This window comes from Delphinus delphis, chromosome 2, assembly GCF_949987515.2.
Source record: "Delphinus delphis chromosome 2, mDelDel1.2, whole genome shotgun sequence".
Taxonomy (NCBI): Eukaryota; Metazoa; Chordata; class Mammalia; order Artiodactyla; family Delphinidae; genus Delphinus; species Delphinus delphis.
In genome coordinates this window covers 118,669,189-118,686,276 of record NC_082684.1, presented here as the reverse complement: position 1 = coordinate 118,686,276, position 17,088 = coordinate 118,669,189, and the positions used below count along the sequence as shown (strand labels likewise).

The 17,088-nt window shown below is 46.7% G+C and overlaps 1 protein-coding gene across 3 annotated transcripts in view; it reads left to right on the top strand.

Moving 5' to 3' along the window:
• TTC23 (tetratricopeptide repeat domain 23) overlaps positions 1-17,088 on the top strand; it is a 109,875-nt gene that overhangs the window by 68,994 nt on the left and 23,793 nt on the right. For all 3 annotated transcript variants that reach the window (XM_060003649.1, XM_060003648.1, XM_060003650.1), the window contains one exon: positions 5,888-5,993. In XM_060003649.1, the coding sequence (XP_059859632.1) occupies positions 5,888-5,993 (106 nt within the window). The remainder of the gene's footprint in view (positions 1-5,887; positions 5,994-17,088) is intronic.

Genomic DNA, 17,088 nt, shown 5'->3' with positions numbered 1-17,088 from the left:
TCTACTACTTAGGATTTTTAAAAAGTTATATGCAGGTACTACTCTTATAATTTAAAAATATAATTAAGTTTTAAGAAAACACACAGAACAAAAAGACAAAAATATAAGGCCCCAACATGTCTATTTTAGTGCTAACTCTTACAGCGAGTAGGGCCTTTTCTCCCCAGCCCTTTGGAGGAGCTAAAATTGACAACTGGAAAGCTGCCACAGAGATTTTCTCTGACTATTAAAAGAAACTGGCTCAGTCTGGGGCCCTCAGAAACCAGGTTTTGAATGCCCTCTGCACCCAGTTACTTCCCTTGCATCTACTTCCCCCGGGGATTCCCAGCTCCATCGTTTTTTTAGCCAGTGCCCTCCAGCCGCCTCAGTCCCCTATGGTGTGTGTGGCCATGGAAGACTTCCCTACTGGGCAGAGATGGGAGAGGAAAGGAAGTGGCAACCTTGGGCTGCAACATGACCCTGTCTTGAACAAGGATGACAGTCAAAGCCTAAGGGTAGAATGGCCAGCTCTGGCAGAGCTGAGAGAGAAAGCTATGCAGTCTCACAGCTGGTCAGTTATAAGAGAAACACAGCAAGCTCATACCTCATAGTGACAAGTGGACTTGAACTTCTGTTGAATTAAGGCACAAATTTGAATCAAAGCAGAAACGGAGCCACTTGGTAGAAGGCACTTTAACGTCTGCTCCATCCACCGTCCACTGCCTGACCCCCTCCACAGCGTCTCTCTACAGTCAGTGCTCAGAATTCCATGTGTTGGCAGCTCGCTCTTTCCCTAGCCAGTCTATTTAATTCTGGGCTGAGTCTAATTCTTAGTAACTATTTCTCTGACTCTTAAATAGTTCTTCATTACATTGACTTGAAAATTGCCGTTCTGTGACTTCTACCCTCTAGATAACCAGGTGTTAGATGAGAAAAGCATGCAATTTGAAATCACACGCCTTAATTCAAATCCCTGTTCTGCCATTGACCAACTATGTGACCTTCAGACAGTCGATTACTCTCCTCAAGGCTTCATTTTGCCATCCGTAAATTAGGCAGTTAACATCACTCTCACTGGTCATTTTGAGATTAAGCGGAGCTGGTGTATATCGATGTTATTTCCCTCCTTCCCTCGGTCCCTCCCTGTGCTAGCCCTCAACTTTACAAAGAGATCCTGGCAATTACTATTGTCTTCTCTTTGAGTGTTCTCATCTCCAGGGTAAATAGACCCAGTTTAAGTCCACAAATGTACTTTGAGCTACTTGTGTGCTCTTCACTATGCTATGGGAGAGGAGATTTCCCTCTGAGTCACTGATTCCCCTAATCATTATCAAAGTGGGAAAAAAATCTCTCTCTCCCTCCCCACAAGAGCTGGGGTTCCACACTCAGAACCCACCCAGTGTTTTAAGTTGAGTGTTCATGTGGTGGGGTCTGCCTGCATAAATAGAAACATCCTTTTTAGTAGTCATCGAGTTTTCTCTTCAAGAACTGTTACACATTTTACAAATCCAAGGGGACAGGCCCAGTTAGATAAGAGTCTGCCAGCCCTGGCTCTGGCTGTGTCTATTGACAGCTGGGTTGGCACTGAGGAATCCTTGGTTTCCCCCAGAAACACATAAGAGGACCAGAATGCAACAGCTGCTCTGTACCTTGCCAGGGCTTGAGGCAGTTGGTCTTGTGAATGAGTTTTTTCAATTAATGACCCTACTCCATGTGGGATATTAAAGGTGTTTTTGTTTTTAACCCAGTATGACATGCTAGCAGCTGAAGAGATTTAAGAATATTAAATGTTCCTCTTCAGCCTCAAGATGACAGTTGATAAACATATAACCATAAGATATCAAAAACTTCAAAGGATGGGAGGAGAGATGCAAGCCCTGGGGTGATTAATAAATAACGAGGAGTGGGCGTAGTCAAGCCGCAGATCCCCAGCGGGGCCTAGTACTCGGGCCACTGTATAAAGCCGGAGAGGCAAGCAGGACTCCTGTAATTCTGTTCACCCTAACAACTAGTCCTTAAATGCTCTCAGATGTATGTAACAAGGATATTTATATTATCTTAGCAAACAAAGTGTTGTTCCAGAATTGTGAACAGTGGTTTAGTTTGGAAAGATTGGGTAATCTAATCACTAGCTTTGTCAACTTTCTCAGTACTCACTCCCTCAGGAGACCTCCTGCATGGTGTGGTACTGTGGTTGTCAAACTGTGTCACCGCCAACACTCATGTTCCAAGGAGGGTCTTTTGGGGGTGGCTGGATGGAAGCAACTGGGTGGGCTTCCCAGAGTCTCTCTACCTGCTTCAGTGAGAGCAGCTCCACACTTACCTGCTTTGTATGTTAGAGAACCATTCTGTTTGGTATATAAGGGGTTATTTTGCTTTAAAATCAGAACCTTGAAAAGCAGTGGCATCATGATGTTTGCATCCTTTCATAAGTTGCTTTTCCACTCAGTGGTGTGTTTTTGAAATGTTAATACATATAGATAGAGTTCAATCATTGTATGAATAAACCACAATATATTCGTTCCCCTGCTGATGGATGTTTAGATGCTTCCCCATTTTTCACCATCTCAAATAATGCTTCAGTGGAGTTGAGGGCATTTTCCATATAGACACTGATGGGTGGTGCCCTCTAAGCTGGACCAGAAGGGAAGGGACAGCAGGAGGGGTGGATGGCTAGTGAGATGTGGAGAGTGGACAGAGGATGAGAAGCTGCATGGATGTGATAGAGCCAGGATGCCCCAACAGTCAAACAGGGTCTGTGAGCTGCGGGATCCAGAGGTAGCAAAGATTAAGCGATGATGAGGCCCAGAGCATCATGGGGGACCAGGTGGCTGAGGGTAGGGAGGAAAATAAGCCTGTCAAAACCCAAGAGGCCAAGGTGTTAGCTGGGTCATTCGCTGGGTGTTTTAGTTTGCTCTTTTAGCTCCACTCTGCATCCCTCACTGTGCCCACTTAAGTACAGTGTCAGTGGGCCGCCTTGCCCTCTGGCTGGGAGGCACACAGCCTTGACCTTGGAAGGAGAGAGCACAGCTTATTTATTCCCTCAGCTCCTCCCAGCAAGGTCAGTGCAGGTGGTCTGCATCCATTCACTGAAAGCTACAGCTCCCTCCCCTATAATTCATCTTTCCAGTTCCAGCAAATGCTCCCTCCCTTGCTCTGCCTGTGATGTTAAAGCAGCCTGTTTGGGGTCCAGCACTCTCTTCCTTAGGTTTCCTCTGTGCAAACTTCTTTGCTTTTATCAACTTCTTTTCCTCTATTCATCTGTTAAACTGTGCCATCTCTTTCTTGCCCAATAGGTGCAGACCAATCTTAGGGATACTGAAATCACTGAAAATGATAACAGGAGGAGGGGTGGAGAGGAAAGTAGTGAGCCGGGTGCTAAAACCTAGTGAGGGGCAGTGTCTGTGAGTTTAGGTAAAATCAAGCTACCCCACATTTTTGTAGTTTGTCTGTAAGCTCCTTTAAAACCAAAAGCCCTGCCTAATCTTTATGTGAATTCCTAGGGTTTGAATAATATCTGGCATGTAGAAAGCATTTAAAAATTAAGATAAGTTGAATTGAATAGGACTGAATTAAATTAAACTGAATTGAATTTTTCTGAATAAATGAGATTGCACATTTTAAACATCATGGGTTCCCTTCTCCACTACCCTCACCCCCCACTCCCGCATATGGTTTTTAGAAACTTTGCGAACATCAAATAACAAATTAGATCAGAGACTGAGTTTCTGAAGTGAATAATGAATATTAAATGTTTGCTTATATTAGCATCTCATACAGCAAAACATTGAAGATTTTGTGATATGTTCAGATCTCCATAAGATTTCAGGATCCATTTTCTTGATAATATGAACATTTTTGCTCATGGAAAACTTTGCTTCCTGTTTCCAAGACAAAAGGCAACTTAGAGAACTCTCAGAACATGTTAATAATTCATTTGAAAGTAATTTTGATAGACATGCATATTTTACATTGCCTCGAATTATAATATTAAGTGGAAACAACATATGAAATCTTTTTGAATTTGAATTTGAGTTTTAATCAATCTAAAATACTGTGTGTAAAATGTCTTTGTAACAAGATGAGTTAAATCTTTTCTGGCATGAGAGGGTGCTCTCTTCAAAAGTGGATTCTAGAGATAGTTAACCCAGGGAAAAGACAAAGTAAACATGATCCATTTGCATTTGGGGTGGGGCAAGCTTTTCCTCTCTTTTTTCCTTTCCCTGAGCACTGAACATTTGATCCTTTCACTCTAACACTGTGTCCTATTTGAAAAGCATTTCCAGTCAGAACTTCAGGCCAAATCGAGGATAATGACCAATTTGGGGTTTTCCAAAATCAAGTATTCAATTTATCTAGATCCTGTAATACAGGGGTCTCCAACCCCCGGGGCGCAGACCGGTACCGGTCCGGGGCCTGTTAGGAACGGGGCCGCACAGCAGGAGATGAGCGGCAAGCAAGGGAAGATTCATTTGCCACCTCCTCATCGCTGGCATTACCGCCTGAACCACGCCCCCCCACCCCCCACCCCCACCCCACCCCTTGTCCGTGGAAAAATTGTCTTCCACGAAACCGGTCCCTGGTGTTAAAAATGTTGGGGACCATTGCTGTAATAAGAAAAGTCATTTTAAAACAAAGGATATTGTTAGCATTTACAAATATGAAATCCTGTTTGTTCTAACACAGCAATAAAAGTTATTACCAGCAATCTTGATTTGGAGTAGCCCCTATCATAAAAAGTCTAGATCTAGTAACTAGTGGATTTTAACATATGACAAATGAGGGGACAGTTTAGAGTCTACCCTGCTTATCATCTCAGAAATGTATTAAGCTGGTCATCAGAGGAGCAAGTCTCTATGGCTTTGCTGTCTCACTGCTTGATCTGGACTAGAAGGTTCTAATGGTATGGCTTTATCTAGTCTAAGATTTAGGCTGTTACTTTTCATTTCTTTTTCATTTGCGATATCGATTTAAATATTTTTGACAATTTTCATTATCCTCATTTTATAGATGAAAAAACTGAGGTTGCTGAGTGGGTGATTTGCCCAAGGTACCTCACAGCTAATAAAGGATGGAGATAAGATTCTGACCTTGATGCTCTGCCTTCAGATTTGCTGTTTCTACCATGTCATGAATGCTGACATTCCTCCTGCCCTGGTGCACACTGCCCAAAGCACCCCGATTCTTTCAGCCTCCAGGAGCTATGACTAATCCATGGGATTATTTACTTGTTTGTTTGCTTAATATCTTTTTATTTGAAGGGATGTAGTTTGTATTTTATTTGAAAGGATTATTTTTATTTTATGTTCATAGATCATACGGTGGTTTTTTCCCCTTAAAGAATTTTTAAATGGGCTTCATTTTCAAGGAACTGAGCTGTTTCCTGTGTTCGGACAGCTCCTGTGGTCCAGTTCGCCGAGGTTATAGGCAAATGAGCTTGGCGGACCAGGCATGGGGGTGGGGTCGGGGTTTCTGTGGGTGAGGCTGCTGACACTGGGGGTAGGTCCCCCTCTCTGGGCTGACCAGTGGGTAGGGTTCTGTGCTTGCCCACTTCCCCTACAGCACAGGCACTTTTTAATCTATCTCCTTCCCCCTGGAAACCCTCCCTCCTCTTCTGCTGACACTGCACTCATGGGAGCATAGACTTTTAAATTATTTACTTAGAAATAAGCCCTGGCCACAGCATCGAGCTATCTGGACTCAGCGTCCAGGGCTTGGTGCTTTCTCAACTACACAATGCTTTTGAAACCGAGCTCTCCCAAGAGTTGATTGTGCTTCCACATAAATCATATTGTTTAGCTTGCTAGAAATTTCCTTGACTTTCTGCTTATCGTTCCAAGAATAGTTAGTTCCCTGCTGCTGCTGCCAAGCATGTAAACAAATGTGTGTCTTCTTTCCATGATGACAGGCGCATCTCATCGTCCTGAGCAGAAACCCCTCTCAAGAGGAGGCAGCCGTGTCCGCACACTCCGTCGCCTGTGCTGCTGTCGCTTCTGGAAGGCCTGAGCACCATGGTGAGAGCGAGAGCGAGCCTTCCGTGGGGGACAGCGAGGCCTGCTCCCTGCCTGTCCCATGTGCGTCGGTATCTGTGGGCTAGCTGCCTTTGGGATGGATGAACAGGTGGATGGAGCTGGGACAGACCCTTCAGAGAGTCTTCTCTGTTAGCTTCACTAGAGTCCAGAGTCCTTTGGTTTCTATCTTTTTTCAGCCTTCCTCTAATCTTTTACTCTCAAATACAGCAAATCTTCATCCAAACATAGCTATCAGAGCCCCAGAGAGTTTGTGCTGGGCTTACAGGGAAATCTACTGGACTTTCAAAGGTGATCTATTTTTAAAGGTTGTGGAGCTACTGTGGCAACGGATCTGACCTGCTGGAACTCCGGCCTCCAGACTCTCACAGGGCTGAGCTTTCAATCAGGATGAACTTACACGGCTTCAGGATTCCAAAAGGAAGTTGTCATTTATGAGTCATATAGTTTTTCTTAGCCCCACATAATAGGTAGAGCAGTGAGCTTGGGAGTTCTTTAATCCCCCATCCTGGGCTCAGAGCATACAATATGCCTCTATTGATGGAGAACATGCATTCTAGTGACTTTCTTTGTTGTTGGTCAGAATATTCATAAACAGAGTATAACTCATAAAGAAGACAAGAGGTGTATTCCAAGATGTCAGCTAAAACTACTTATGCATTGTAGGAAAATAAGGTCCAGTGTGCCATCAATTTGAAAATCAGTATCTGGAAGGCTTGAGGTTGAGGTTCAGGGAGTAGGAGCTGGGCTAAGATGAGGAGGCTGGTGGGGGGAGAAGATGAAGGAGGAGCCTCAGTGAGCAGCCTGGTCTGCAGAGGTTCCTGGGCCAGGCAGGGGCTCCTGTCCAGGGAGGAGCTGGGGAAGGGGATACCAGTGTTTATCTTTCTGTCCATCCCACCTTAAAGATCCTTCATTCTGGTCTCCCGGAGCTTTGAGCACCTTCTCAGAGCTGGAGGATAGAGAAGGCAGGCGACCTTCCTTACCTTAACTCCCTAGAACACTCCATACATAGCAATCAACTTCAAAACCTTCAAAGAGCCAACATTTTAACCAGTTTATTGGTGGCTAAAATTCCTTTAATAGGGGAAAAGAACCTTCCATGCCACAAGTATTAATAGGATACTTAAAATGCAAACATGATGGAAACCCCTAGATTAGCAGGAGTCACTAATCTAAATGTCTATAGGAACCAAGTAAGCAATGTGAGTGAAGCGAGTAGTCATTAGAAAAAAGTAGCAGCAGCAAACATAATTATAAATGGCAGCTAACTGTTGGCTGTAATCTGAGAGATGCAATAGGGAGTGGTGAGGACTGTGGCAAACTGGAGAGGCCCGTCCCCTGTCGAAAGTGAGCAGCTGTTATTCAGCTCCAGCCCATTACTGTCATGTGGAAAGCAAGCTTGTATTAGCAGGTCTGTTTTTTCAAGAGAAGGCAGAAATCTGAATTTTTATGTGAAATCAATGCATAGTTGATGGTCACCAAGTCAAATATGTTTCAGGCTCTGAGGGATGCAAAACAAGTGTGAGGGCTAGATCCCTAGCTTCTGACCTGGGAAGCATGAGTATAATAAGTGGTTGTCAGGTCCTTCCTGTTTTTCTTGGGGGGCTCATGGGTTGAGAACTGGAAGTTTCTGAGCATTTAAACTGCTGGGGTGTGGGGGAGGGGGTCTACTCCCAGAGAACACCAAGCAACTACAGGAGGCTAAGACCAGAGACCATCTTTGCCTAGAGGGATTCTGGTTTGCCAGCATCTCAGCTAGTGCTCAGTGTACACACCTGATGAATGTATGGATTAGGTGGGGAACAATAGAAATCATGTCCCTAAAATACTTGTTTCTTGTAGCTGCAAAGTTAGACCATTCTGCTTTGTGTAATTATAGAATCAGAAACAATCCAATTATGTATTTTGTTCTAAGTTTTCCAGTCTAAATATGGTGTTGGTATAGCCTCCCCTATAAATAGAGAATGCCACTAATACCTACTTGATACAGATAATTAGGTCTGTGAAAATTTAATGACCTCACACAGTAATAATAGCGAATTCTTACATAGTACATACTGTCATGGTTCTAACCATGTTATATTTATTAACTCAGTTAATCCTCACCACAGCTCTGTGAGTTTGGTACAAGTGTTCCCAGTTTTCAGATGGAGAAACTAAGGCACAGAGGGTTAGGTAATTTCCCAAGAGCCATAGCCAGGGAGTGGTAGACTTGAACCTAGGCTCTTGACCTCCATGCTATATTATAAGGACTGGCACTGCACATGCCCTTTTCCCTTCTTTCCCCTCCCAAAGAGTGTGTGGCTTTGGGGAGAGAAAGGGACTTGAGAAGAGCAACGGTGGCCCAAGGAAACCAGTTTGAGTGCCGTCTGGGAAGGGGCCAGCCCAGGATCGTGCACAGGCTCTCAGCCCCCCATTCTGCCCCGTGTCTCTTTGGCAGCTCAGACTGTTTGGTGACCTGCACCCAGAAAGCCTACTTGCCAGTCAGTATCTGAAGGGGGAGGAGAATGAATAGGGAAGGATAAGAAAAAAACTTCCCCCAAGAGCAGGGAGTTAGACAGTTGCAACTGGCTTTGCAGATTAGGAAGGGGGTCACTTCTGCCTGAGGCCTGGAGGATCGATTGCTTGAAACATATTGACTCACAGAGGCCTCAGGAACCCGAACCAGCAGGAATCATAACAACAATCATACTAGCAATGATGACAACAGCAGTAGCAGGGGTCGAGCGCCCGTTGTATGCAGGTGCTGGCACTCTCACAAACATGCCCATTTAATCCTAACAAGCCTTGGAGGCAAGATGACCTCCCATTTTACAAAGGAGCTAACACAGCCAGCTCTCCATACCACCAGCACCATCAGTCAATATCCTCTCTACTCATTGCTCTACCCAAGAGGGACAAAGCCCCAATCAGTGTAAGGATGCTCCCTTCTCAGACTCAGCTTCCACTAATCAGAAGACACTGGAAATGTCTATCACCTTGACACCAACAGGAAGAGAGTTTACTGAAGGCTTGAAGGCGAGTCAACACTAAGTGAGGAGGCTGGGCAGAGAAGCTGTCGGATCAAAACAGATGCTTGTGCAGAGGCAGCATGAAGCCCTGGAGCAGGGGCAGAGAGGCGCACCAGCCCTTGCCCCTAAGGCCTCAAGCCAACCATTGAAATGGGCACATCAGAAAAGAATCAAAGCAAAGAGAAACCACAGACTATTCCTACTGTGTTAACAAGCTTGAATGTGCTGCCGTGGGAATCTTTGTTCTCTTGGTGACAAACATGGGGAAGACTGTGAACAATGAGCTGTCCGGCTGGCATTTTAAGATAGTTTGTTCCGGCTCTTATCTGCTAAGCTCAGTGGCCTGGGCCCAGAGGGTACAGCCGTGTTCCATGCATGGACTCAGCTTCCCCGAAAAAGCAGGAAGGAGCGGGGTCCCCCACAGCCAGGAGCTGCAGTGGCAGTGGGCAGGCGCCTTCCCACCGTCTTTCAGGGGGCCTGGTTTTCATGTCCCTGCTGTCCCCTCACACACAGCCAATGCGATAATGAGAGAAGCCCACCCAGGGCTGAGGTTTCTCCAGGCCTCTGCTACCTCCTGGAAGGGGAAAGGAAAGGCAGGAATTTGGAATTTATCTTTGTCTGACAACTAAGTGGGGGACCAGCCTCCCCACCCTAGCTCTCACCCAGGCAGGACTCTCTGGCCTGGACTTTGGTCATTTGTGGTTCAGAAGTGCCAGCCAGATCTCCTGGGAGCAAATCTGCACCTTCCACTGAGTGCCAAGGGATCCACGTGCACGGGGATCTCAACTCTGCTCTCCTATGCTTAAACTAGTCTGTGCCAAGTACAGTTTGTTTGTTTTTTAAAGAATCGTTAATAGGAAAAATTTCTCATCTAGGGATTCTCCATAGCCTACTTGCTAAATGTCCATTGAAGGCATTGCCCTCGGACAAACAAAACGCCACTGGCCAAGAAGCCAGTGTGTTTCAGGCTCCACAATCAAACTAATCCCTTTGCTCTGTGCCTTCCTGTATTCCTTATGCAGACAAAACTGCCTTAGAAGTCACGAAGGATTGTGATTGCATAAGGGCTCCCAATTCAGGCTTGTAGAATGTCACTAACCTGAGCCTGGCCAGCTTCCCGGAGCAGCCATAGACAAACTTGGTATTAACAGCTCTCCCAACCCTGCTAAGTCTCCAGGCATTGGCCTTGTGTTTATAACTCTTCTCCTAAAGGATATTAAAATGAAATGGGCTGAAGCCAAGTACATTTCAGTGTAAACCTCTGAGAGGCAGAGCCTGCTGAGCACGGGTGGCCTTGTTTGGAAGTGGCCCCATCCGTGGTGTGGGGTCCAGCAGGCCAGGGAGCTCTGTAGGTTCCAGAGACAGCAGAAGGGAATGGGTTATGCCCCTGCCCGCCTTGGGGCAGGGGGTGGGATCCCTGGCTATATGGACAGACTCATGGGCATGGGGTGCATTCCCAAGATATAACTCCCTATGCACGGATACGTATGTCTTCTGGGCCCCCACTTGTCCTGGCCTCTCCCCTCCTTTTATACAGTAGACACGAAATATGTAAGTATCTGAAGGTAGGCTCTGCATCTCCATGGAGTCTCCTTTTTTTTACCCCCCGCGATCACTGCTTTTCTCAGCTCTTCCTCTGTGGCCTGCTCCTCAGCTTGCCCCATGCTGGGCCCTGCCCCACCCGCAGCCTACTCCCTGCTCATGGGGTTACTGATGCTCCTTGAGCCCCATGTGTCTCAGAGAGACTGGAAATCAGACAGACGCACCCAGCTCCAGTGGGCTCCTGACAGGTAATGTGGCCACCTGGGAGCAGCCACGGTAAAGTGGTCTTCACCTTCCTGTGGCCCTCCTTGACTGCCTGTGCTGCCTCTGTCGCCCACCTCCAACCTGAGGCCTCCAAGTGGGGCTTGTGGTGCAGGCCTGCAGTGGGAATGAGTGTAAGCTGCTGCTGGCCACACCCACCCACCTCTCCCTTCCTCCTCACTATTCGCCTCTCCCTCTCTCTTCCTCCTCGGCCTTCCCACCCACCTCAAGTCCTGTGTGTTCTGAGAGACGCTTCCTCAGCTCCTACTCAGGGCCCGCTTCTTATTACAAAATGCCCAGCCAGCCTGAGCCTGGTGCCTGAGCTCCCCAAGCAGATGTCAGCTTCCATCCTGCTCAGTGCTCCACAGGCCAGGTGGGAAGGGGAAGCAGCAGAGAGAGAGCGGTGGGTGAGGCCAGAGAAGAAAAGGGAAGCCTCTTACCCTGTTTTCCACCATCGTTAGTAGGACCCCCTCTCAGAAACCTCTGGAAGGCACCTTAAAGCACATCCTATGTAGAGGACTGGAGTCCAAGGTGTGTCCAGCGTCATGCTGGCAATTAGAGACAAAGCAAGGCCTTAGACAGAGGCCAGGCGCTGCCTACCTGACCACACTCCAGAGCCAGAGAGGTCGTGGCTCTGAGGGTGCTCTGTCCTCAGAGGTCCAGGGAGCCCGGAAGCCCCAAAGGTGGGGGCAGGTGTGGGCTGCAGGGGTTGGCAGCTCTTGAGACCAGCAGAGGAGTAGAAGGTGTGGCCTTTTCCACCCCAAGTCTGTGCTGTTGGTCTCTCTTCACCGAGGGACAACCTGTGGCAGAACTGAAACCTCACTGAGCTTTGCTTACAAACTGCCTTTCATCTTTGTGTCTGAGAACAAAGTCTGCGGCTTTATCCCTCTCCTAGGGAGGATGATGGGCTCTCTGATAACCACTATTATGAGGCTCTGGTGTTTCACTTTTGTGCTGGATAATAATTTATGTTCAGAACTTCTCAGAAACGCCTAAGTTATTTATACCCTGACTTGGCTTCAAAACATATTATTAGGGCAGCTTATGGAAATGACATATACTTCACCAAGACAAGCAACTGTGGCAATAGGCCTGAGGCGCTGGGCACCTGATCACTACTGGGTGGCCCCAAGTGGGACTCTGGGTGGTGTTGGGGGTGGAGGGAAGTCCTGATCAGCTTCCTGGTGGTGAGGACATTCAAGGCAGGCAGTCCCTATGGTGACTGAGCCCAGACCAGGCCTGTGGGCACCAGGCACTATGCAGACACTTCATGCACACTTTGCTGTGTGAGCCTCACCCAGCCTGCCGCCATCTTGGTCACCTTACTCTACTGATGCAAACCTGCCCCCAGAGATGGCCATGGACTTCCAGGGACCACACAGCTCAGGAGCAGCAGGTCTACTGCTCCCGGATGCCCTGTCCAGGCCCTATGAAAACATTCCTCTTGAAGGTGGCCTCCAGTGTGGACCACTGAGGGCCACGCAATGAGGAGTCAGCCTGTCCAGGGCTTCGTCTGTCCTCAGGCTACTCTGTGACCCCCACAAGGCTGCCGGGCAGCCTCAGGGCAGCTGCCTGTGCAAAAGCCCCAGGCAGTTCCCAGCAGGGTCTAAATGGGTTCAATCCATTTGTTCGCTGGATGATAGCGCTCCTCTGGGTTAATGCCAGGATAGGATTTGAGACTTTCCATATTCAAATTCCCTGGAGTCCTTAATGCTTTTGCCGTTAGTGCAGAGTACAGTTTCTGAAGACTTACAAAAGATAATTGTCACATTGTACACACAGGCCTCCCTCATAATGAGAGCTGTCCTCACGGTTCCAACTCTTGCCTTGGGACAGCCTCAAGAAAATGAGCCCAGGGTCACTGGAATTTATTTTAATTAAAAGCCTCCTGACCTCCTGGGTGCCAAATCGTAACCCCACATTCCTCTTGCTCTTTGAATGGAGCCCTGTTTTCTTTTGCCTGTATATGAACATGCAGATGGAATAGAGTTTGAAGGGGCCTCCGGGAGACATTAAGCCACCTTGCCCGCTGGGCCACACTTACCCCCTCACCCTAACTCACAGACAGCCCCAACATTCTGCGGGAATGAAAATGGGAGAAGATTCATGGCCTTGGAACACTTGTGCCACTAGGGCTCAGATTTACAAGCTAAGTCATGCTCCTGTGCTTTAGAAAATGACCTCATCTCTTGCCGACGCCACCAGCATCAGGTTGCCGAGGCTCTTTGTGAACCCACACCCAACTTCAGGCACAAGGTCTGTGACAAGAAGTGGCATCCCACCCCAGGGGCTGTGACCTCCTGTCCCTCTGGAAACCCCACTGTCACTTGTGTCAGGTGGACCTCCTGGGGGATGCCCACTCCCAGGAGAACCAGCTCTGCTTCTTAGGGAGTCACTCCTTAGCTGTAATAATAGGACAAATTTGCTCTCCCCTCGAAGACTAATCATGGGATTCATAGTTCAGAAAGCTAATTTAGGGGCCTGGGGGATGGGGGAAAATAAGTCAGGGTCTTGCAATAAAAGAGCTTTCCTATATCCCAGGTAAAAATAAAAGTGGTTTCAAATTTACAGACAGGGAAGACGCTCACAGTGTATGCCCTGGACCTTTCACTGTTCCCGAGCCCTAGGCTCTTCTCATATATAAGGGTCCTGACATGATGCCTGACATGTGGTCCGCTTGTATGTGACAATAGCTGTCAGAGACCCCCCCTCCCTGGCCTTGCCCCCCGGTGACTAGAGACCTCCCAGGAACAGAAATGGAAGAAACTTGGACCTTTTGAGAAGCTGAGGACTCTGAAACGGGGAAAGGGGAGCAGCAACCTTAGGAGCTGACCCCAGAGGGCAGATTCCCAGTCAGGGCCTGTCTCTGACGTCTCACCACAAAGCCTTGCTTTTTTCCACTTCAGTAGCCATGTAACCTTAGTTTGAGTAATAAATTCCTTCCTTCCCCCAACCCCTTCCTTCCTTCCTCACTTCCAGTCCCTCTTCCAGAGATCCAAATATGCTAACAAGCATCCTCTTTGGAAAATGTGACTAGGCCTCCCTGAGTTAGAGGTTTGAGCCATTTACACACGAGTATGAGTTAGGCCAAGGAGCTTCCTTTCTCCCAGCATTCTGTGAGATCAGGTACACAATGGAAAGGGGCATCTGGCACTAAGCTCTATGGGACCAGCCGAAACGGGGTGGTTTTTTCAGGGGAAGGGGTGTTGGTCAGCATGTGACTGCCAGGGGAAGGAATACTAAGAGGTGGGAGAACTTTACCAGAGAGGGGCTGGAAAGGGACAAAGCGCAGCTATGTCCACCTGTGTCTGAGAGTCCAGCTTCTTACCCAGGAAAGGAGGGAAATGCTTCCCATCCCTTTTGATCTCTTCCTTTTTCTGAGCCTGGCACCACTTCTTCTGCAAAAGCCCAGGGTCAGAAACTCAGTTCTTACCTGTTCAGTCCCAACTCCTTCCTATGCCCTTTACAACTACAGGTCTTCAGAGCAAGGGCTCATGTCTGGGGAATGAGGCTGAGACTCGGAAAAGCTTCTACTCTTCAAGAAGGGCTCAGTTACATTCTTTGGTTAATTCCCAATTAGACAGAAAACTAAAATATCAACAGTACTCCATTCCTGAATAGACTTGTTAATTTTTAGACATGGAACATACATCTCTGTAATGCTTTTAGAATCAACAAAATAAGTGCCACATCATCCCCACATTTGCTGTCATCAGATTATCAAAGCAACCAAAGTTAATACATGGTTTGAACATTTAATCTGTAATATTTTCTCCCATGAGCCAGCAAGGACTAAAGAGATGTAACACTTTTCATGTACAGTAGTAAAATTTTCTCCTACCAAGAAAAAATTTGAGTAATACTCTAGAAATCCATCAGCTGGTCTGGCAGTGGATAGACCCCCATTGAAAGAGTGGAGCAGGGACTCCAGTTCAATAGACTCCTGTCTAGTCACAAAGTCTGGGGCCAGTCAGCACCGAGACCTCTCTGAAAGGCAGCACCTTCCAGCCTAATTCTCGCTTCTATCTGGCAACTGCCTAGACCCTAAGCAAAGTAAATCTTGCAGATAAATGAAACTTACTTGTTTTCACACCTAAGTTTTCTTTAGGTTGCCTGGATTTGACAGACACATTTGCCAAGTGTTTACTTCTCTCCTTTCTACAACAGATCACATGGGATGTACTTGAATCGTTTCTGGAGACCCACCGCGCTCATTGTGAATTTCAGGGCTGGAGCTCTTGAGGTGTACAGAGCCGTTTATCCGCACATGATCCCAGGCTTCTGTGCCTTTTGACCACTCTGTTTTCCAAGTGTTCCTGTCCTCTCCATGTCCATCTCTGCTTCCAGTGTGCCTGCTGGTCAGCCTAGTATGGATGAGGGAGGCCCATAGCCACAGTGATCGAAACTGTCCCTGAAACTAAAATGGTTAACAGTTACTGAGCACTGACTAGGTGTCAGGCACGTCATCAGTTGTGTGTGCATTAACCCATTTACTCCTTACAACAACCCTATAATGGAGGCGCTAGCCTAAAGGTTCCTCTTTGAGTGAAAAAGCCGAGGCCAACAATGGAGGCGCACAGCCAGAAGGCGGCAGCGCTGGAGCCTGACGCAGGCAGCCCCTGACCTGCAGAGCCTGCCCTCCTTCCCACTCACTGCCGCCTCCAGAAGCGACCACAGTCTGCGCAGGCCGGCCCCTTCCTTGCTCCTCCATGAATTCTGGAGCCCTGCGTTCATGGAGGCCTCTTTGGAAGCACCTGGCATTCACATCACAGTCTGAGAAAAACTAATTTGAGGGCCCACTCTTTGGAAGAATATCCAAATAGATAACACACTGTCCTGTCTAATCAAGAGAAATGGGGAGAAGGCACAAAAACAATATTAGAGATGAGAAAGGGAAAATAATCAAATACAGAGGAAGTCTAAAGAAGCCAAAGAAAACATCTGAGCTTTTTGCTCATGTGTATTTGTGCTACACAGTACATATGAGATGTCCAAATGGAAATGTTAAGTAGACCATTGTATGTATGGTTCACAATCGTCCCCAACAAACTTTACGTACTGTCATGTGTCCCCGTGAGGTTTTCTCCAGCAGGCACTTCAGGGTGGAGGGGGGAGGTGTCCCACATCCCTGAGGGAGGAAGACAATCACATTTCCCTCTGCTAGAGCAGGGGTCAGCAAACTTACGGTCCACACGCTAATGCAGCTCCCCACCCATGTTTGTAAACAGTTTTCTTGGCACACAGCCAAGCTCCATTTCACATGTCACCTCTGGCTGTTTTTTTGCTGCAGTAGAGACCATTTAGTCCTCAAAGCCTAAAATATTTACCATCTGGTCCTTTACGGAATAAGTTTGCTACCCCTGTGCTGGAGTCCTATAATTTTTCCACTTTCAGGCTAGTTTCTACTTTATACACATTCTTTTTCTTATATTCTTTTCCATTATGGTTTATCACAGGATATTGAATATAGTTCCCTGTGCTATACAGTAGGACCTGTTGTTTATCCATCCTCTATATAATAGTTTACATCTGCTAACTCCAAACTCCCAGTCCTTCCCTCCCCCACCCCCAGTCCCCTTGGCAACCACAGGTCTCTTCTCTATGTCTGTGAGTCTATTTATAATTCATAGATAGGTTCATTTGTGCTATATTTTAGATTCCACATATAAGTGATATCATATGGTATTTGTCTTTCTCTTTCTGACTTATTTCACTTAGTATGATAATCTCTAGTTGCATCCATGTTGCTGCAAACAGCATTATTTCATTCTTTTTTATGGCTGAGTAATATTCCATTGTATATATGTACCACATCTTCTTTATCCATTCATCTGTCAGTGGACATTTAGGTTGTTTCCATGTTTTGGCTACTGTGAATAGTGCTGCTGTGAACATAGCAATGCATGTATCTTTTTGAATTATAGTTTTGTCTGGGTATATGCCCTGGAGTGGGATTGCTAGATCTTATGGTAATTCTATTTTTAGTTTTACCTAAGTAAAAACAGTTTGGAGACAGAGCTTGCTAGGAATGCATATTTCTCTTTACGAAATGTCTCAACAGAATTCATTAATAAATGCTAATAGCTTCTTTTCAAAAGACATCTTAAGATTTTGTACTTATTCTATCGAAGAAATGGTCTGACTTCTTAGTATCATCCACATAAAATGAAAATGAACTATGTTTAAGACTTAGAGGAAACAAGGTAAGTGGGCTTTTCTTTTTTCCTAAGTGGTCCACAGTTTCCACCATCTGCCAGGCCCTCTGA